Source organism: Bombina bombina, chromosome 2, assembly GCF_027579735.1.
Source record: "Bombina bombina isolate aBomBom1 chromosome 2, aBomBom1.pri, whole genome shotgun sequence".
NCBI lineage: Eukaryota > Metazoa > Chordata > Amphibia > Anura > Bombinatoridae > Bombina > Bombina bombina.
The window spans coordinates 669,794,155-669,817,453 of record NC_069500.1 but is presented as its reverse complement, the minus strand read 5'-3'; the positions used below and the strand labels follow the sequence as shown (position 1 = coordinate 669,817,453).

At 40.8% G+C, this 23,299-nt stretch overlaps 1 protein-coding gene across 1 annotated transcript in view; it reads right to left on the bottom strand.

The window, feature by feature from the left end:
* The window catches only part of RIGI (RNA sensor RIG-I), a 149,645-nt gene that overhangs the window by 115,442 nt on the left and 10,904 nt on the right, over positions 1-23,299 (bottom strand). The window contains exons 3-4 of the mRNA XM_053702627.1: positions 8,414-8,545; positions 2,561-2,742 (exon numbers count right to left, since the gene is read on the bottom strand). Coding sequence (XP_053558602.1) covers positions 2,561-2,742; positions 8,414-8,545 — 314 coding nt within the window. The remainder of the gene's footprint in view (positions 1-2,560; positions 2,743-8,413; positions 8,546-23,299) is intronic.

Genomic DNA, 23,299 nt, shown 5'->3' with positions numbered 1-23,299 from the left:
CACCTGTCCTGAATAGCTGAGCGGTGTTTCTACGCCCATGCTGGAATACTGAGTGGTGTTTCTATGCCGTCCTGAATATCTGAGCAGTGTTTCTACGCCCGTGCTGGAATACTGAGCAGTGTTTTCTACGCCTGGCCTTAATATCTGAGCGGTGTTTCTACGCCCGTGCTGGAATACTGAGTGGTGTTTCTACCCCGTCCTGAATATCTGAGTGGTGTTTCTACACCCGTCCTGAATATCTGAGTGGTGTTTCTACGTCCGTCCTGAATATCTGAGCAGTGTTTCTACGCCCGTGCTGGAATACTGAGTGGTGTTTCTACCCCCGTCCTGAATATCTGAGTGGTGTTTCTACACCCGTCCTGAATATCTGAGCAGTGTTTCTACGCCCGCCCTGAATATCTGAGCGGTGTTTCTACGCCTGTGCTGGAATACTGAGCAGTGTTTTCTACACCTGTCCTGAATAGCTGAGCGGTGTTTCTACGCCCATGCTGGAATACTGAGCAGTGTTTTCTACGCCTGTCCTTAATATCTGAGCGGTGTTTCTACGCCCGTGCTGGAATACTGAGTGGTGTTTCTACCCCCGTCCTGAATATCTGAGTGGTGTTTCTACACCCGTCCTGAATATCTGAGTGGTGTTTCTACACCCGTCCTGAATATCTGAGTGGTGTTTCTACACCCGTCCTGAATATCTGAGTGGTGTTTCTACACCCGTCCTGAATATCTGAGCAGTGTTTCTACGCCCATCCTGAATATCTGACAAGTGTGAAGTTATTTATTTCTGCTGCTTTCCTAGCACACAATATGTATGTTTCACCTTCTGTTCTTGCTAATATACGTATTTGACTTTTTTGTCTAGTGCAAATGAAACACATAAACTTCCCTGGATTCTATTCTGCTGCCCCATTACCTGCTTTCACGTGCCTGTATGAGGTGTCCTGAATTTGGGTCTGGGAAGTCTGGTCACCTTACTGAAGAATTGTCTGATTCAAAACCTCTAAACTAATTTGTTAGCAGGAAGATTAGCCAGGAGATGTGAAGTTGGATTTACAGTGACCCAGTGTGGCATAATGAGGTATGGTATGGAGGTTGGTGACATTATGTTGGTGGAGTTAGAGATTTCCAGGACATGGCTAAGTGATAATTTTAATAGGAGAAAGAGCAGCAGGTGGGGGTCTATGCTGAAAAATGCGGGACAGCTACAACATTTACCTTTTTTTTTTCAATTCTTCACATTTCCCTCTGTTAGATCTTACAAACACATGATTTGATAATGTACTGTGCACAGGGAGATTGGAGAGCAGGAAGGGTCACAGGCTAAGTTGCAATTACTAACCAAAAAACAACAGTCAAGCAATTAGGCAGAAAGGAACAGGAGGCTGATGTTCACGTCCTCTTGTTCTTCAAATGTTCATTGTGTTTGTCTAAATATCAACCTTGTCCATAAAGGAAACATTAATGTCATGGAAGACCTAGGCTGTATATGTATATTATGTGTGTATCTGTGTGTATCTATGGGTGAGTTAAAGGGACATGAAACCCAAAATAGAGAATACAATTTTAAACACCATTCCAATTTATTTCTATTATCTACTTTGCTTCATTCTTCAGAAATCCTTTGTTAAAGAAATACCAGTGCTCGTGGATGAGCCAATCACACAAGGCATCCATGTGCAGCCACCAATCAGCAGCTATTAAGCCTGTTTAGATATGCTGAAACTAGGACATGAATAATAAAAACCTATAGGAGCTGGGGGATTGTGAGTATATTGTACATGTGTATACATTGTGTTGTGTGTATATATATATATATATATATATATACACACTGTTAAATACTATAATATTTATTTAAAGTATTTTCCTTATTTAAATAAAAGTGTGTAACTTTTGACGCGTTCTTTTCTTTTTAGGAACAAGAATTATTAATATCCTATAGAAGACAGTAGCTACGGCTTTTTTGTTTTACTAAAGTGTTTGTTTTTCCAGCTTTGCGCTATGTGAAATGTGTGTTTAGGAAGTGATTGCTTTTTTAAATATCATATTTGTTTTGCCGCTATATGTTTTCACTGTACTGAATGTGTTTTACGTCTAATATTGCAGCTACACTGTAACAAACATGCTATTAATATAGGGCAGTATATGTTGTGTAAATATGCTTTGACCCCCCACACTGCCAAGATCACTAGTGATGCGGCAAATTTTTTATCAAGCAGAGATTCCTATTGCCTCCTATGGAAGTCACATTGCCACTTGTTGGGACAGACATAGCCAGTCTACTTTTTTTTTATAAAATATCTCCAGGCACACAGATTGCAAGACTGGCAAAGCAAAAAAGCCATTTATTGCGGGTGTGATAGTCTTTTTCATCATCGGGGCCAAAAAGTCTTAACCAACATGGAAGTCACAAAAAACTTTCTAATATAAAAAGAGGCCCCAGGTAAAAACAGTTTAAGAAGCTCTGAATTAAGCCACTGTATTTGTTATACCGGTCATGTAAAAATACATTTGCTATACATTATACAAAATTGTTACGATTCATTTAATTGTATTGGAATATTACCGTTCTAATCTCCTCTATTTCTCTGCGCAGAAGACAATCGTTGAAGTGATTCACAAATTCTTCTACGATAATTATGTTTTTAACTGTACTGTTAATTATACTCAGATGCTGTTGCGCTACGGTCAGTTTTTCAATATCGCTGAAGTCTGATTTTCCAAGTGCTTCATACAGCCCAGTATATCCTGATAAGGAGCAGAACAAGAATTAGCAAAGTTCAGTACTTTGTGTCAGTGTTTGGTCCCTTATCTGTGTCAGAAACTTTACGCCCCCCTGTGGTGCTAATAATTTAATAGGAAGCTGAATTTGTACATATGTGCACGACTCAATTTGTGTCATCATCAGTGTTATATAAGCCACTACCAACAGAGGGAAAGCGATCACTGAAACAGTTAAAGGGACACTGTACCCATTTTTTTTCTTTTGTGATTCAGATAGAGCATGCAATTTTAAGCAACTTTCTAATTTACTTCTATTATCAATTTTTCTTCGTTCTCTTGATATCTTTATTTGAAAAAGAAGGCATCTAAGCTGAGGAGCCAGCAAATATGTGGTTCAGAACCATGGACAGCAATTGTTTATTGGTGCTGCCCAATCAGCAAGGACAACCCAGGTTGTTCACCAAAAATGGGCCGGCATCTAAACTTAAATTCTTGCTTTTCAAATAAACATACCAAGAGAATGAAGAAAATTTGATAATAGGAGTACATTAGAAAGTTGCTTCAAATTGCATGCTCTATCTGAATCACAAAAGAAAAAATTTGGGTACAGTGTCCCTTTAATGCTTTTATTAGAAGCACATTTGCTAATACAAGTGTACTGCAAAAAATGTTTCCACTTAAAACTAAAATGTATTCACATGAATAAAAATGTATTCTTTGATTCGGGCAGAGCATACAATTTTAAATAAGTTTTTAATTTACTTCTATTATCCAATCTGTTTTGTTCTCACGGTATTCTTTGTTGAGGATCAGCCCTGGCAGGCAATACTGCTGCTATATAGTGCTCCTGCAAAAGTATAACATAGCTAAACTTAAAGGAGCAGTAAATACAGTAGATTTGCACAATAAACACATGCATGACAAAAAAAACAATGCAAAGCACTTAGTCTGAACTTCAAATGAATAGTAAAAAAATTCTGACAATAGTTATGTCTGTTTCCCCTCCCCCTGTATCATGTGACAGCCATCAGCCAATCACAAATCCATATACGTATATTCTTTATAGTCTGTGAATTCTTGCACATGCTCAGTAGGAGCTGGTGACTCAAAAAGTATAAATATAAAAAGACTGTGCAGATTTTGTTAATGGAAGTAAATTGGAAAGTTGCATACTGAATCATGAAAGTTTAATTTTGACTTGAGTGTCCCTTTAACTTGCAAAACTGCTGCCATATAGTGCTCCGGACACATGCATGCTCCTAAGTTTAACTAGATGCTTTTCAACAAAAGGATACCAAGAATTCAAAGCAAATTTTATACCAGAAGTGAATTGGAAAATGATTTAAAATTGCATGCTATAGCTGAATCATGAAAATCATAAAATGTAAATATATGCTGTAGCTGTGCAGCGCATTTGTTATGTCAATACTCTTTTCTATATAAAGTGCGTTCCATGTGTACATACTCAATGCCTAGACAGGTGCAGTTTGGTGCTCATGCGCTCTGGACTGCTAGAGATCTGCAATGAGTATGATGCCAGTCTTAATTAATACACTTAATATTGCAAAGTGTATTAACCCTTTAGCTGCTCAGCCATTTCCCACCTGGGTGCTAATATTTTCTTTTTATTTTATTTTTTTTTTAAATTGTTTTTTTTTTACTTTTTATTTTTTTTTTACAGACCCCCCAAGACTTACACTGTTGGAAAGGTTAGGTGATTACCTTTCCGACAGTGGGTCTTGGGGGTCTGTAGCTGCTTAGATGCCTGAAATACTGGCTTCTAAGCAGCATGCCCCCTCCTCCTATACTTAAAGGGACACTGTACCCAATTTTTTTCTTTTGTAATTCAGAAAGAGCATGCAATTTTAAGCAACTTTCTAATTTACTCCTATTATCAATTTTTCTTCGTTCTCTTGCGATCATTATTTGAAAAAGAAGGCATCTAAGCTTTTTTTTTGTTTCAGTACTCTGGACAGCACTTTTTTATTGGTGGATAGATTTATCCACCAATCAGCAAGGACAACCCAATTGTTCACCAAAAATGGGCCGGCATCTAAACTTACATTCTTGCATTTCAAATAAAGATACCAAGAGAATGAAGAAAATTTGATAATAGGAGTAAATTAGAAAGTTGCTTAAAATTTCATGCTCAATCTGAATCACGAAAGAAAATTTTTGGGTACAGTGTCCCTTTAACATTGTTAAGTATAAATAAATTTGCGCGGTGACGTCATCACGTAATTGTGCGTGACGTCACTGCGCATCACATGAAGCCCTGGCGATGCCTGTCACTCTAGAGGCACAATCGCCGGGGTAGCAGCAGTAAGGAGCCCCCAGATCTCCCTCAAGGTGGGAGAGTGCTCATGACGGCTCTGAGCCGTCATTAGCACCAGAGTGAGAAACTCTGTGACGGCTCAGAGCCGTCATTAGCACTCAAAGGGTTAAAACAGAATACAATTTACTTTTATGTCCCTTTAAGACACTGTTTTTTTGTTTTTTTTTACATATTTAAGTTGGAACTGTGGTATTTACATACAAAATATAACAGCAGAAATAGGTTCAATTGCAAGTACCTTTAGCTATGGAGTTGGCTAACATGGTAAGCACATGTACAGGTAGTGCAAAGATTAGCAAAGACCATTCCTTAATAAAAATGATGCCAATAATTTTTTCTTATTTTCTTTCTATTATATATTGGACTACAGCCAGTGAGATAGCTCAGTTGGTAAAATGCCCTCACTCCAAAAGCCTGTTCAAAGATCCAAAGGTCACAGGTTCAAATCCCGGCAGGGCCGACTCAGCCCTTCATCCTTCCGAGGTCGATAAAATCAGTACCATTAAATTGGGTAATAATAACAACTATTACTATTCAGCTGCTGATTTGGTTAATTCCAAGATCAAGCACTTTGAGTCCCACTGGGAGAAAGGCACTATATAAAGAGTAGATATTATGTTATATATTATACTAGCTAGTGATTGGTGGCTATGTACATATGCCTCCTGTCACTAGCTCACCAGATGGGTATAGCTAGGTCTCAGAAGTATATTGATACTCTAGAGCCAACTTTAACCATGCGTTTAACCCCTTTGTGGGGGATAAACACATAAGGCACCATGTACTTAGGGATTAACGGACAAAGTTTTAGACTTGGGAACCTGTCTGCCTGTTTTAGTTGCGAGCGAGTGAGCAGCGAACACAATACTATTTCCTTGTGCAGAACTGCACCTTGCTCTTGCATTATTACTTTGCTGCTTTCTCGCCACCTTGGACCTAATGAGCGAAAGTGCCATGACACTCCCATATATATCTGGGCGATATATTTAAAAGGGATCCAACCAAAGAAGTTGAGTGCACGTGCTCAGCGTCATATCCAGAGGTTGTCTTTGGAAAATAGACGTATGAGTGCTGCCAGCATTGCTGCAGAGGTTGAAGGGGTGGTCGGTCAGCCTGTCAGTGCTCAGACCATACGCCACACACTTCATCAAATTGGTCTGCATGGCTGCCATCCCAGAAGGAAGCCTCTGCTTCACAAGAAAGCCTGCAAACAGTTTGCTGAAGACAAGCAGACTAAGGACATGGATTACTGGAACCATGTCCTGTGGTCTGATGAGACCAAGATAAACTTATTTGGTTCAGATGGTGTCAAGCCTGTGTGGTGGCAACAAGGTGAGGAGTACAAAGACAAGTGTGTCTTTCCTACAGTCAAGCATGGTGGTGGGAGTGTCATGGTCTAGGCCTGCATGAGTGCTGCTGGCACTGGGGAGCTACAGTTCAATGAGGGAACCATGAATGCCAACATGTAATGTGACATACTGAAGCAGAGCATGATCCACTCCCTTCGTAGACTGGGCCGCAGGGCAGTATTCCAACATGATAACGACCATAAACACACCTTCAAGACGTCCACTGTCTTGCTAAAGAAGCTGAGGGTAAAGGTGATGGACTGGCAAAGCATATCGCCAGACCTAAACCCTATTGAGCACCTGTGGGGCATCCTCAAACGAAAGGTGGGGGAGCGCAAGGTCTCCAACATCCACCAGCTTTGTGATGTCGTCATGGAGGAGTGGAAAAGGACTCCAGTGACAACCTGTGAAGCTCTGGTGAACTCTATGCCCAAGAGGGTTAAGGCAGTGCTGAAAAATAATGGTGGCCACACAAAATATTGACACTTTGGACCCAATTTGGACATTTCCACTTGGGAGTATACTCACTTTTGTTGCCAACGGTTTAGACATTAATGGCTGTGTGTTGAGTTATTTTGAGGGGACAGCAAATTTACACTGTTATACAGGCTGTACACTCACTACTTTACATTGTAGCAAAGTGTCATTTCTTCAGTGTTGTCACATAAGAAAATATATAATAAAATATTTACAAAAATGTGAGGGGTGTACTCACTTTTGTGAGATACTGTGTGTATATATATATATATATATATATATATATATATATATATATGTGTGTGGGTGTGTGTATTTAAACCCTTTGCAGTCAAATAGCTGAAAACATGTCATGTCATATTTATGCAATATTTTTATTTAATAAAGCGTTATACTGTTTATTCACTGTAAATATTTCAAATCTTAATGTTCTTCACCTAGGGGGAAATGTTCTAATTATATATACAGTATATATATATATATATGTATAGATATATATTTTACCTAAAAACCATCAGATATATAAACTCTATTTATAATTATCAGAACATATTCTTCTATGAGAATAACATTGAAATGTGAAATATTATCATGTCGGGTTAGTCCATTTTAGAAAATGGAGCAATATCGCTCCATTGAAGTCTTTGGGGGAATACAGTAACACAGTCTCAATAATTGAAGTTCAGGATTATTCCGCACATCGGGTTAGTGCTCATGCAGAAACTTTTTACTTTTAACTTGTAATACGCATGCTACCTGAGGTGCGCAAAAAGCCTTCGTCTAGCAAAGTTAAAGGGACATTATACACTAGAACTTTCTTTGCATAAATATATATGATCCATTTATATAGCCCGTCTGGGTGTGTTTTTGTAAAAATGTATAGTTTTGCTTATTTTTAAATAACATTGTGCTTATTTTCAGACTCCAGCCAAGCCCCAAAGTTTTAGATGCATACTGATGTCTAAAGACTTTAGACTGCTTCTGTTTGTATAATGGGTGTTTTCATATGCAGGGAAGGGGTGGGAGGAGATTCTGCTATCAGCCCCTTTCAGTGGGTGTCCCAGGCTTATCTCACTAACAGTGTTAAATTGGGAGCTTCTTGGTAAGTTTTTAAAAGGTTTTACACTGGCTTTTTATATCAGTATCTGTGCATATTATTTTTTATAGTAGTGCCTATTACATGCAGTTAATTGAAAATTGGTGTATACTGTCCCTTTAATGTGAGAGCGCTAAGTAGTGCTCCACGTGTAATCTAGCCCTTAGTGTGGCCCCATTTTTACCAGCATATTAAAACAATAAATAACCATAGAGCTATGGGCCTATTTGGAGAAATGGGCCTGGAACTGCAGCTCCAATAGCTCCTACTTTAATCCATCCCTGACAGGGACATGGTAGGATAAACAAATCTATAGATAAACATGGGACTCTGGTAAAAGTAGCACTTACAAGTTTAGTTTCTGACTCTCTCATATGTACATTTTATACAATAATAAAACAACTGTTGTGACAATAAAACATTGCTGTGCTAACAGACCTGCCGCACTTAATGCATCGATAAATCCTTGGTACCATCCATCTGCATCCAGCTCCAGTAATTTCTCTACGAACATAGCTGCAGCTGCGGTTGGGCTTTTTTGTTCCTCAGCCTTTATGATTTCTATTGTGCCTGCAAAGAAAAGCCAATAAAGAAATTCATATATACCTTTTAATGAAGTTTTGTACAAAACTAAATTGTAGTTCATACAATAATATAACTATAAAGAGTAAGACAAATAACAGAGTTTTTATAACTGACCCAATAATAATTATAAGTCTGAAGGGAAACAGATCAGAAAGAGAGCAGTCTATGCTTAGCTTCAAATCAACCGAAATGACCAAGGAAAATCATTTACCCAAATTTACTAATTCTTTATGGCCACCTTATTTTCTTAAAAGGACCAAGAAATTTCTTGAGATGTAAGAAAGATGATTGTATATAGTACTCCAAATGTCAAGTCCAAAGCTAGATGCTAGGACAAAATATTACTCGCCACAGATCCCACCCACCACCTGTCCACACCTCACCCACTTCTACACGACTCTTTGCATATGTTTAGCCATTGTGAAATGCCTTAATGTGCAGTCATTTTTTATATTTTTTTTTTATTTTAAACCATAAAAAATTAAGTGCTTTTATTACTATTACTAAAAATATATACATTTGTTGGCCATTTTTATGAGTAAACCAAGGCAGGTTCAATCTAAGGCAGCAGAGACATGAAACAAATCTGTTTAGTGTACAATTTGCCTTTTTTTAAAAAATGTTGCACGGATAGTAACCTGGACAACTAAACATGGGAGTCCTTTAGCTTGATAAAGAGGACAATCATTTGAAATAGAGTTTGCCTGTAGAAACTGCAACCTATACTGATTTTGTCAATACTGCAGTATTTACTATAGAAAAGCTATGTAGTCAAGAGGTAGTGGCAGTGGGGTAGAAGAAAAGGTATCACTGCAGTTACTTTGAATACAATTGTTTTCCTGAAACATTATTTCTTTAAGGGAGATCTCTACTAAAAAGCAATTGTTCTATGGGTACAGACCAGGGATAGGCAAGGTGTCCGTACACAGACACTGGTGTCCGTGACTGGCCCTTGCAGTGTCTGCCACCTGTTTTGCGGCGGGGAGGGAGGAGTAGGACAGATGAATGCTGGTCCTGACTCCTCCTTAACATATGCAGAATTTTGTGGGGCTGGGGCCACCCGCGTGACACAGCTCAGTAGCGGGAAAGTGAGTGAGAGAGTGGGAAGAAGCAAGCTGCCTGCAGTGCAGCCTGTGTTAACCACCCGTGAGTCGTGACCCGTATCAATTCCTTGATCTGTGCGGCAGCCTGGTGCTGGTGTCTCGTGTAGCAGTAGCAGACCACTGCCTACTCTGAGAAACCAGGACCAGTCAACACATTAGATTTGCATAATCAACAAATGCAAGATAACAAGACAATGCAATAGCACTTAGTCTGAACTTCAAATGAGTAGTAGATTTTTTTATAACAAATTTCAAAATTATTTATATTTCCACTCCCCTTGTACCATGTGATAGCAATCAGCCAATCACAAATGCATATACGTATAGTCTGTGAATTCTTGCACATGCTCAGTAGGATCTGGTGACTCAAAAATTGTAAATATAAAAGAGTGTGCACATTTTTTTTAATGGAAGTAAATTGGAAAGTTGTTTAAAATTACATGCTGTATCTAAATCATGCAAATTTAATTTAACCTGAGTGTCCTTTTAACCAAGTAAGTAACCAACCATGATGATTGCAGAGCCCCCCGGCAGCCTCTTTAAACTGGCTGCTCTGACTCTCATTATTTTCAGACGGTATCATGTGTCCCAGCAGCAGGAGCCTCCAGGATTCTATTTAAACAGGGTTCTCAGACTCCCCCCATTCCTAGAGGGCTCCTAGGATTGGTGGAGTTTGGGACCCCTGTTTAAATAGAATCCTGGAGGCTCCTGCTGCTGGAACACATGATACCGTCTGAAAATAATGAGAGTCAGAGCAGCCAGTTTAAAGAGCATGCTGTTTGTACTGGGACTCCCAGTGAATGTCTTAGCAGCCAGGGGGTCTGCATGATGAGACCACCCAGGGGAGAGTAAAGGGTTAAAAAAGGCTCTCTGCAGGGAATAGATCTAGGAGAGCTGGTAACAATTCTGCCCTGCTTGAACTCAATCCTAGATATAGCAAGTCCTGTAAGACAAAAGAGGTAGAGGCGCTCTTGGTGCAGACAACCCTATAACAGTGTGAAGTGGCACTTGTGTTGATGATAGGAGCAATACTCACAAGTGTAAATGCACAAGCAGTGCAATATCTGATAAGCCGAAGCTTCAGAGCCGCTCGGCTGACTCAAAACTGTCCGGTCTGGTGTATGGTGTATGGATACAATGTAAGTCCTCGGTACTTCCGATGTGGCAATACCTAAAATACACAAAGAAAGGAAAGCTCCCTTGGTGCAGAAAAAAACGGTACTGTGGGACACAGCAACAAGGAGCAATAGAATTATACTCACAAAGGAGATTGCACAACCAGTGCAATATCAGACAAGCCGAAGCTTCAGAGCCGTTCGGCTGACTCTCGAGGCAGAACAGCTTTTCAGAAAAAGGGATCGCAAGCGGGCAGCTGCTAATCCACACTAATATAAGCCGCTATTTAGGAATACAGACTTTCTTAGTCAAAATACAGAGCGGTTCATATACGATCAGTCCCAATAAGGTGTATAGATGAAATGATATGATTGTAGGCAAGGTAGAACAAATAAAATCACATTTATTAAAAACGTTAAAAGATTAGTTTGCAACGCGTTTCTCGGCTTAGGTGCCGTTTCATGTAGCCTGATGAAACGGCAACTAAGCCGAGAAACGCGTTGCAAAGTAATCTTTTAACGTTTTTAATAAATGTGATTTTATTTGTTCTACCTTGCCTACAATCATATCATTTCATCTATACACCTTATTGGGACTGATCGTATATGAACCGCTCTGTATTTTGACTAAGAAAGTCTGTATTCCTAAATAGCGGCTTATATTAGTGTGGATTAGCAGCTGCCCGCTTGAGATCCCTTTTTCGGAAAAGCTGTTCTGCCTCGAGAGTCAGCCGAACGGCTCTGAAGCTTCGGCTTGTCTGATATTGCACTGGTTGTGCAATCTCCTTTGTGAGTATAATTCTATTGCTCCTTGTTGCTGTGTCCCACAGTACCGTTTTTTTTCTGCACCAAGGGCGCTTTCCTTTCTTTGTGTATTTTAGGTATTGCCACATCGGAAGTACCGAGGACCTACATTGTATCCATACACCATACCGGACAGTTTTGAGTCAGCCGAGCGGCTCTGAAGCTTCGGCTTATCAGATATTGCACTGCTTGTGCATTTACACTTGTGAGTATTGCTCCTATCATCAACACAAGTGCCACTTCACACTGTTATAGGGTTGTCTGCACCAAGAGCGCCTCTACCTCTTTTGTCTTACAGGACTTGCTATATCTATTTTTTATTATATGGAGAGAACAGCTACTCGATGGGGATTATCTGATGTTTGTTTGTTTCATCAAGATCACCACACCAAGTTGTTTGTACATTTATGGACTTTGGTTGGACTTTTTTTCGTAACAGGTTATTACTTAAGGACTACTTTAAGAATTATAGAAAGTTTTATTCTATTTGGTGTATATATGCATTACATGGTTTAATTTGACTTAATCCTTTTCCACCAATATCCCAAAAATAGGACTTCCTATTTATATTTTATATATTGTTTTATATATACTAATTATTTACAATATTTTATTTTTGGAGTTTTTGGGGATTATAGAGTTCCCCTTATTTCTATCTTTATTTATTTTTTAGAGAGTAGCATAACAGAGGCGCACCTCTTTCCGTGTGGATACATCATACCATAGTGAGTTGGTTGTTGTTCCACGAATTGTTTGAACTCAATCCTGCTTCACCACAGATACATATTTTATTTCTACGTGCTGATGTGCAGTACATGAAAAGTGCTGCCCATGCTGTATGGATCATTGGCAGGGGCAAAACTACAGGGCACGCAGAGGTCGCAATTGCGACTGGGCCCCCAAGGGTGGGGGCCCAGCATAAAAAAAAACATTTTTATTTTTTTTTACAATAAAAATCGTTGACCTGCCACTGCCTGCACTGATATCATATGAGTGTGACATGATGCTTCACTAGTGTCTCTAACTACAGGGGTTAGTGTTTCTGTTTTACCCATTGGTCTTTGTGTGTGTGTGTGTGTGTGTGTGTGTGTGTGTGTATGTATGTGACTGTGTGTGTATTTATGCATGCATGTATGTGTGTATGTTTGTGGAACCAGCAAATTACAGACCTTGTTACTACAGCATGGGGGGGGCGGGGGGTAAACAGTGTCAGTCTATACAGTACCACTATATACAGTACGGGGGGCTGGACCATGTCACAGACTACTATGGTCACTTTATAAAGTACTGGAGCAGGTAGGGTAAGTCTCACTAATAAATATCTTTGCTGTCACTACTCTCTGTTTTTTTGGTATCACTATCCTGACCTTGGAAGCAGGTCATTGTGACTTTGCAGGATAGCACCTGTGTGCTGGACTTTGCTCTAGTTCTCCATTAGCAGGTAGGGTAAGGCCAGCCATCTCACCGGCAGATTACAGACTCACTATATACAGTACTGGAGGGTTAAACAGTGTCACTATATACAGTAATGGGGGGTCAGACCATCTCACAGACTGTGGGCACAGGGTACCTCCTTTTGTAGACATGTAATTTGATTCACATTTTTTTTCTGTGTTAAATGTGTTAGATTCTTGCACCTGGGCCCTGTGGTTTCTAGTTACGCCTCTGATCATTGGTGTGCTGCGGGGGGGGGGGGCTATCCAGTGAGGGAGGGATTATAAAAAACTGCCATGACTAGTTAATTGGTGTCTGTAATAAAGAATAGTACAGGGCAGCACTTTTTGTGTACTGCCCTTCGCTGCCACTTCTGCTGGATGATATTCCACCATGCATCCACTACCCTCTCAGTAAAGAGAGTGGTTTTTGTTGCTTTTTAAATTGAAATGTACCTTGGTGTCCTTCACTAAGGTCTGTACCTTGGAAAATGTCCGCCACAGCCTTGGTCCGTGCCTATCCCTGGTACAGACAGAGCATTTCTTATTTCTGCACAATATTTCTTTAATTGAATGTCTTAAACACATTCCCCTACTTTGCAACCTGACTAGGATTTCTCAAAGAAAACATGTTTGGAAAGTTCTCAATAGCTCCTCAAAATCTACCTGTGTGGCTCAAATAGTATGTATACAGATCCAAAGCTCTTCCACCTAGATTCAAAGATGCTACTTAATTGGTTCTGACAACCAATCAGCCTTCTCTATTATCATATGGCCTCCTATCTCCTCATTTTATACAGCTACTTATCTCACATAAGTTACACTCCTGTTAATAATGCCTCTCCACGTTGACTGTGCTACTTCTCAGTGCCTCTACACAGACACAACTGTGATCCACCATTAACGGCCCTTCAAACCATGTTTATAGCAGTATTTCATTGCTGCACCTACACACCCAGCCTTCAATAGTGAGTAAATGTTGATTTAACATTCACTCGCTATCTTTTACTATTTGCCGCAGTTCAATTTCTACTCACCAACGGCTAGTGGAAATTTTGAGCCCTGCAGTAATCTCTGCACTGTGGGATACAAAGTTTTAATGCACTTGCCAAACAATGCACTTTTATTCAAGAGATCAAAAAAGTGTTGGGGCCTAAGCTTTTGATAAATTAATTACATCCATTAAAGGCAGACCACTGGGTAATTCCTGACCATTAAAAAAGATAATTTTTTTATCATCAGCAGTCCAAGAAAGCCCTACAGCTGAAATTGTTACTGTGCAGATTCTATTAAAATTAAAGGGTCAGGAAACCCCAACATTTTCTTTCATGATTTGGATAGAACATACAATTTTAAACAACTTTCCAATTTACTTCCATTATCAAATTGACTTTGTTCTCTTGTTATCATTTGCAGAAGAAACAGCATTGCACTACTGGCAGCAAGATGAACACATCTAGTCAACCAATCACAAGAGACAAATGTGTGCAGGCACCAATTAGCAGCAGCTTCCACTAGTGTAGGATATGTGTGTATTATTTTTCAATAAGGGATACCAAGAGAACAAAGGACATTTGAAAAAAGAAGTGGATTTAAAAGTGTCTTAAAATTACATGCTCTATTGGAATCATGAAAATTTACTACCTCAAAAAATGATACCTCTTGCTTTTGTGTAAACACTTTGTTCCCTACTCCCTAGAGAGATCAAAAACAAATAAAATGTAACCTGCAAATGCTGCAAATTAAATAGCTGGTTTATGAGATTTGCAGCAGTATGAAGAGCTCGGTAGTGCTTTGAGCATGGGGCAAAGCACAATTGTTACGCAAAAATAAGAGGCGTTTAATACCCCTTTAAAAGTATTTTGCTGTGTAATATTTATAAGATTTTTCAGGGGAAATTTTAATTAGTTTGGAAAAAATGTTTCCTTTAAATTATACAAAGCAAATACTTACATTACTGACACAGTTCTTACATAAAAGCAAGGAAGTTCCAAGTTTACTTTAAAGATTAAAGAGACAAGAACCCTAAAAATGTTCTTTCCCGATTCAGATTTAGGGCCAGATTATAAGTGGAGCGCAAAATATCGCTTTTGCTAAAGCGATATTTACGTTCCAATTTGTAATACCAGTGCACGCAAATGTGCGTTGGTATTACGAGTTAGGTGCAATGCAAAGCGACATCGTGTTCGCATTGCACGGAAGCATTGCACTCATGAGAGCGCGCTTCCATAGACTCCAATGGGAGTTTCTTTCTCATGCTGTCAGACACGGCATGAGAACTAGCGAAGTTGTGCGGCGAGGGCCACCAAAGTGTAAATATATATGTATATGCTTATATACAGTATATAAATGTATTGTATAAACACATAAATATATATACGTATATAACCATATACATATATACTTACTAGGAACACAAAGTTCCCATAGACCGCAAATGTAAAGACACTTTTTAGTGCCTTTTTTTTTTTTCTAACACCCCACTCCCACCAACTTATGCCCCAAAATACTGCATAGTGCAGTTATTTATTTATTTTAATAAAAAAATGCTATTTTTTATTTTAAAAAAAGCACTACACACTGTATTTTGGGGACAATTGGGACACAATTAAAAATATTAACCAGAGGTCTGGTAATAGCCGTTTTTTTATCGCCTCTTATATACCCGCTCCACTTGTAATCTAGTCCTTAGTGTACAATTAAAACAAATTCCAGTTACTTCTATTACCAAATTTACTTAGTCCTTTTTGGTATCCTTTGTTGAAAAGCAGGTAGGTAGACTCAGGAGCATGTACTTGTCTGGAGCACTATAGGGCATTAGTTTAACAACAATGCTTTTAACAGTTAGACATTTTACAAAACTGCTGCCATCTAATGCTCAAAAGCATTACTGCAAAACTGCTGCCATATAATTCTTCAGAAATGTGCACGCTGCCTACCTAGGTATTCCATTTAACAAAGAATACTATGCAAACAAAGTAAATAGTATCAAATTGGATTTTGTCTTTCATGTACCTCTAAGGGAATTATACTCAAAACTGAATTTCCAATACAATGATTCTTTAAGCACAGTTACAAGCACATTCATTGCACTTTCATTTTTATTTTGCCTGCTTTTCTTGTGATTTAAACCTGAAAAATGCAGATTTTGACAAAATGATAGCTTTAAATGTCTGTTTATGCGTTCCATGCCATCCAAACAGTGCTGGGCTTTAACCCCGAAGGACGGCATGGAACGTCCTACCTTTTAAGGCGTCCTGCAACCTCCCCCTTTTGACAAACTCAAGATTGGACTAGGGCCGTGCCTAGCAACGCAGGTGAGCCAATAAGTTGAGGCATATATGTGCAGCCACCAATCAGCAGCTCCTGAGCCTACCTAGGTATGCTTTTCAACAAAGATATCAAGTGAACAAAACAAATTAGATAGAAGTAAATTTTAAGTTGTTTAAAATTGCATGTTCTCTCTGAATTATGAAAGAAAACATGCGGGTTTCATGTTCCTTTAAAATGTGTATATTCTAATATTTAGCTGTGCAATGTACATAAGGTCAGGCGCAGTTGTTATTTTTTTCTTATAATCTGAAACGATAATAAAATGGCTGCTGGGTCTAGATCTCAGACTTCCTTTATAGCTGATAAAGTTGGCTGCTAGGGTTCCTGTTCCCTAGCAACCAAGAACTTCTACATATGCATAATGTGTTTTTCTACATTTTCCTAAATATTTTTTCTTACAACAATCAGCGTTAAAAGATGAATACATTATTTTGCAAAAATAAATATAAATTAAAAAAAAAAAGAACAGCAGTCATGTAGAGGCGGCAATAACTTTGATAGCCAACCAAGGCCTAGTTTCCATTGCTGCTGTATATTGTGAAGATGGGAAACCGGTTAGTTAGCTATAAAAGTTATCAGCTTTACATAACGCATACTTTTCTAATCCACTGGTTAACACAGCACCTCCCTTTCTCTACAAATAAATGGAAACTTTTTTTTTTTTTTGCAGAAATTTCACATACATAATGTAAACTTCAACACCCTGGCGATTTATTTTTTATTGAAATCTGTAATATAATTTATTTATTTCGTTTTTAAATCTGGTATATCATTTTAGTGTAGTTTTGCTCTTAAATGACTACATTATCAATTTTTATATGGAAAATAAAAGATAAAGCCTAGTTCTTAAATCAAGTGAGGGGCAGGAACTATATAATTGTCATTTCAATATAAGAAAACATATTTTTTGCTTAACCCCTTTGTGACCAGAGCACTTTTCCATTTGTTGACCGTTTGGGACCAAGGCTATTTTTACATTTCTGCGGTGTTTGTGTTTAGCTGTAATTTTCCTCTTACTCATTTACTGTACCCACACATATTATATACCGTTTTTCTCGCCATTAAATGGACTTTCCAAGGATACCATTATTTTCATCATATCTTATAATTTACTATTAAAAAAATTATAAAATAAGAGGAAAAGACACGCCGATAGTGCTGCCCTGTTATACACGCTGTGTATATGGCGGTTGTGAAAATGTGCATCTAAACAGAAGTCTCCCAGGAGCGGAGCAACTACTGAGCTGGGTGTTGGGCCCTCTACAGCTGAGGAAGGAACAGGCCTTTTTTATCTCCACTCCGGGTCCCACCACTTCAATCTAGGACCACTTTTCTCCCTCCTGCAGCCTGCACCTAACTGTTGCCGCCCAGACGGTGAAGACCGGTTCCAGCGAACCCCGGACTCCTCTCCCTCTCCAGTCTGCAGCTGCACCCATTACTCCGGAGGGTTGGGGCTCCACTCCGGAGGGTCTGCTGGGGTGCGCTGCCTTCCCCTACCTGCCGCTGCTAGTGCCTGCTCGTCACCGCTCCGGAGGTGCCGCCTCATCTCGGGAGCCTATCCTCTACTCGAGCGTCCTGCTCGGAAGTGCCGGGAGGCCTCAACACTTCTGGAGCACTCACCTCACACTCCCTGCTTACAGTTACTAACACGAGAGATCTTGCTGGACAGGCCGAAGATCCCTGCCCTTATTAGACCCCTCGCTCATCATCCAGAGGGGAAGGAGAAAAAGGGCGCGAATATCCGCCATCTTGGGTCCAGAGGGCCCCTCTCACCCGCAGCAACCGGTGTCTGACAGTAACAGGAGGGAGAGCTCTTCTCTGCTGAGCCTACGCTGCAGGTCCGACCAGCTTCCAGATAGGGTAAGGAGCTTTTAGTTTACCCGAATCTTGTTCTGTGCACCAGAGTGGCCGCTCCTTTGTATTACAGGCCTCAGCTCCCACATACCTGTTACAGCAAAAATCCTATTCTCTCCCGCACCTTAGACTGTCTCTGTCCTGCATCTGGACTCTCTCTTGGCCCTCCCTGTGCACTGTGATCAAAGCACCGTATACCCACACATCCCCTTATCAGAGCTCAACTACGCTCACCACAGGGGGCCCTACAGAGGCCTGGATCACACAGTGGGGAGAGATTAAAAGAGACAATCCCCTCTTTGCCTCAGGTGCTTTCTTTTAGTTATACATACCCGCTCCCTACCCAAGGATATATATCCCAGATACACTTACTACTGCATACCTCATCTTGTCTCTGCTTACCTAACGGCTGTACCCCCCACCTGGCAAACTACAAAGAAATATAGAAGGGTTAACTTGTATCACGCTAGAGACCCCTATCCTCTCGCATTATATATCTTGGGAGGAAGATAACTGATCTCATTCCTAATTAATGCCTTACACCATTTTTAAATTTGCCAGCTAACCTGGATGACTCTGCCATTGTCACTTCACTTTCACTTCAATTTTTCTTTTCTTTTTGAGACTGTGGATCTATAAACTGGACTTTTAACGTAAGAATAATTGTGAAAGGCTGCTGCGTCAGTGCAATTGTCCTTAGGTGATGCCTATGGTGTAATGTCATTTAATAACAACTCTTTCCTTCCACAGGCTTCCCTGTAACCCTTAACTAGTTATTTGCCTCAACCCCCCCCGGGGCCTTGTTTATTGTCTTATTTACTTACATTAGCCCTGCATAACTGCTGTATTTTCATCCACAAGCCTTGTGTCCCCATATCTCTTAGGCCCCGGTCTCTCCTGCCTGCTCACTGCACTGGCTTGAACTATTCATTACACGAGAAAGCAACCTTAGCCTCTCTCCCGTGCACTGAGCAGTAGGGGCCACTGTGTGTCAGGTAACCTGGGCCCACGAGCCCGCCTGTGTGTGAGGGCCCGTCTTTTAGCCGGCGCTCTGACACAGTCGGACTTGATATAACTACTTGTGACATATTATCTGATTTTTGGCTGTTGCTATTTAACCCCTCACCTCCCCGCTCCTGCCCGGTCAGTCCGGGTGGGTCACCTCCAACTTCCTTTTTCCCTTCCTTCGGGTCGTATCCCCCATTCCCTGAGGTGGGGGACTTGGGTAGCTGTAACACATCTCTGTACTAATGTAACTCTTCCTCTTTAAGTGTGACTCAGCCCCGCTCTAACTACGAGACAGGTGTCATGTAAACTAAGTGCTTCAATTTAATATGTATAACCTTTGAATTCCTTCCAAAACAGCAGGACACTATCTTGAACCCCCAGGGACTTCCTATTTTATCCGCTGGATATCTGATTACTTGCATATAAGATGCCTCATATGATAAAAAAGCATTCAAAGTCCAACCCCAAACCTAGGAAAACAGTCTTTGATCATTTCACCCACATAACCAAGGAACCCCCACCCCAACCAGGAGGTGAGATGAGCGAACAGGACTCCCAAGATGAAGAGTCCCAATCTAGTCAACATTCAGCATCTTCTTCCCAACATTATATCACAGAATCATCGCTTAAGAAACTACTAGCCATCCAGACCAAGTCCATCACCCAAGAAATTCAGCGCAGTTCTGCGGAGCTCAAGAAGGAAATTTCGGAAATTGGTGACAGAGTTGATGCTCTGGAGCGTAAGCAAGATGATCAGGCTGTGGACCAATCCAACATCCTGGCCTACGCTGAAAATCTTGCAGAGCAGATCTCGCAACTAGAATCTAAATTAGCTGACATGGAAGACAGATCGAGATGAAGTAATATCAGATTCAGAGGGGTCCCGGAAACAGTGACTTCAGCGGATATTCAAGGATACCTCCAAGACCTCTTTAAAGAGCTTATAGGCACCCCTGAAGGCCTAACTAGCACAATGGAGAGAGCGCACAGAGCATTACGCCCCAGATCAGTGAGTTCCGACAAGCCGAGAGACATTGTGGTGTGCTTCCATAGTTATTTATATAAAGATCGCCTCCTTCAAGCTGCTTACCGTAAACCAAATTTAAGTGGTAGGTTTGAGGGGATACAGATCTTACCTGACCTTTCTGCACATACTCTCCAGCAACGTCGACACTTCCAGTCAGTGACCACTGCTTTGCGCAAGGCTAATTACCGATACCGCTGGGGGTTCCCAACCAGGCTCATAGTCACCAAGGACAACCAAACCATAACCATCACTACACCCTCTCAGGGTACGACTCTACTGGCCTCATGGGGTCTTCTTGTGGACCCTCTCAATACCCGGGCTCAATCTCAAACTGCCCTGAGAGCCTCAGCCCCTGAATGGTCGACAAAAGAACAGAGAATAAAAAGGCCTAAGACACAACACCCACAGCCTTCTCTGGGACACTCTGAGCTCACTGAGTAGACTTCTGCGGAAATCATGCGTCCTGGTTCAGAAGTTAGTTGACCCTGGGGTCTCTCCTGATGGCTCTCGCTACCTGGCCTACATCTTTGCTAAGATGGGGCTGCAGTGAGACCTATTGATCCGTTAAAATGTTTACTTATGGAATAAGTTATATATAATAAGTTATGATAAGTTATGCTACCTGTTGTTTTGTATTTGTTTAGGTTTAAGCACTTTATACTTTGATAAAATTACTCTTAGAGCGGGGCTGACGTTTCTACTCCGATGTGCTAGCTCCGGAGTTGTTTTCTCAACCCCCCAACTGAAGCCCACTCTAGGGCTCATCTGAGGTGGACTACTTCCACCACTCCAGAGGCACTCCCTAGTGCCTTCCTTCCCTACTTACTTACCCTCCCTCTCTCTCTCCCCCTTTCTGTCCCCCTGACCCAGAACCTCTTACTCCCTTCCTCCAATTCTTAATCATTACTATTTATGACAGGCTCTCCTTTGAGGTTTCTTACTCAAAACGTAAGAGGACTTAATACTCCCTTTAAGAGAAGTCTTTTACTGCGCTCACTGAAACACCACATCCCTGATGTGGTGTTCCTACATGAGACTCATTGGCTCAAAGGCGAACCGATTAGACTTTCCTCTAGAGATTACACACATATTGAGTACGCTCCCTTCACAAAAAAAGCTAGGGGTACTGCAATCCTCCTTCATAGGAGACTAGCCATTGAGCCAATCTTGACTGTTAAAGACCCACAAGCCAGATATATCATTCTAATTTGTAACATTAACCATGTGCTCTACACACTTGCATCAGTTTACCTACCCAACACTCATCAACCTAAGTGCCTCAAACACATACTTCATATCATCTCCCAACATCAACAAGGTAGGGTTATTATCTCGGGCGATTTCAATATGACCTGGGAACCCAGATTAGACAGGACATCCTCTGACAAGGCTGGGGCCCTTTCTCCTAATGAACGACTGGCAGCAAACTTCCGTACCCTCATGACGGGTTCAGGGTTATTTGATATCTGGAGGTCTATCCACACTCAAGACCGAGACTACACGCACTATTCACACTCACACCGACAATACTCACGCCTCGACTACATATTCTCCACAGCAGACTCTCTAGACCTAGTTACTAACGCGTCCATACATATCTGCCATTGGTCAGACCACGACTGCGTTATCATTGACCTCATCTCTACCAATACCACCCGCTCTAGACCCTCCTGGCGCATGCCCCATCACTTACTACAGGATATTCCTTTTAGGGAGAAACTACGCACGGAAATTGGGCATTTCCTTAAAGTTAACGACCGGGCACAGGTAGCTGATGATACCCTATGGGGAGCTGCTAAAGCAACCATTAGAGGCTTCATGATATCTGAACAAGCTAAAATTAGAAGGCAAGCGGGTCTCTCGCTGGCTCAGTCTCACATTAAGCTCAGAGAACTTGAAGGCCAAAATAGAGTTAAACCTACTGCCCCCCTAACAACCCAAATAATCGATATTAAAAATCACATTTCCCAACTAGAACTTCGGAGAACACAGGAAAACCTAACCAAACTCAAACAACTATACTTTTATAAGGGCAACAGGGCGGACACCCTTTTAGCCAGGAAACTCAGGAATAGAACTAGTATTTCACGTATACATGGTATTGTTAGGGAAGGCTCTCTCCTTAAAATCCCCTCGCGCATAGGGGAATCTTTTGCTGAGTTTTACTCTAAACTATACAATATAGAAAAATCAGAGAACCCCCCCGTAACCCCGGAAGATTCCATTCGTGAATATTTAAAATCTCTAAACCTTCCGTCCCTCTCGCCTGATCAAAGTGATACTCTAAATCTGCCATTCTCTCTTAGAGAAGTTCAACAAGTTATTAAAAATTCTAAATCATTCAAATCACCTGGACCAGATGGCTTCCCAGTACACTTCTATAAAACTTATAACCAAGAAATCTCCCCCCTACTTCTTAGACTCTTCAATCTAGCTAGAGAAGAGGGTAAATTCAAGAGTGAATTCCTTGTAGCCACTATTGTAACTATACTAAAACCTGGTAAAGATCCCTCCCTCTGCGCCAGCTACAGGCCAATCTCACTAATCAATACTGACATTAAATTTTTCTCTAAAATCTTAGCCAATCGTATCGCCAACCTTCTCCCCTCTCTAATCAACCCAGATCAGGTGGGATTTATCCCTAAAAGGGAGGGCCCGGATAACACTAGACGTCTCTTGAATATTATGGCTCTGTCTTCCAGTATGAACAAACCCGTGGCAATTATATCATTAGATGCAGAAAAGGCCTTTGATCGGGTGAGATGGCGATTCCTGTGGGAAGTACTTAACACCCTTAAGTTCCCAAGTTCCCTGTTGGGCGCAATCAAAGCTTTATATTCTACTCCCTCCGCTACGGTAAAGGGTATCGGCTTCCAAACTCCCCCTTTTCAAATCTCCAACGGGACTAGACAGGGCTGTCCCTTATCACCCCTCCTTTTTGCACTGGCCATCGAGCCGTTGGCAGAAAAAATCAGACTTGGCCCACATATGAGTGGCATCACCCTATGTGGCACCAAACACAACATAGCCTTATTTGCTGACGACATTACCCTGTTCTCGTC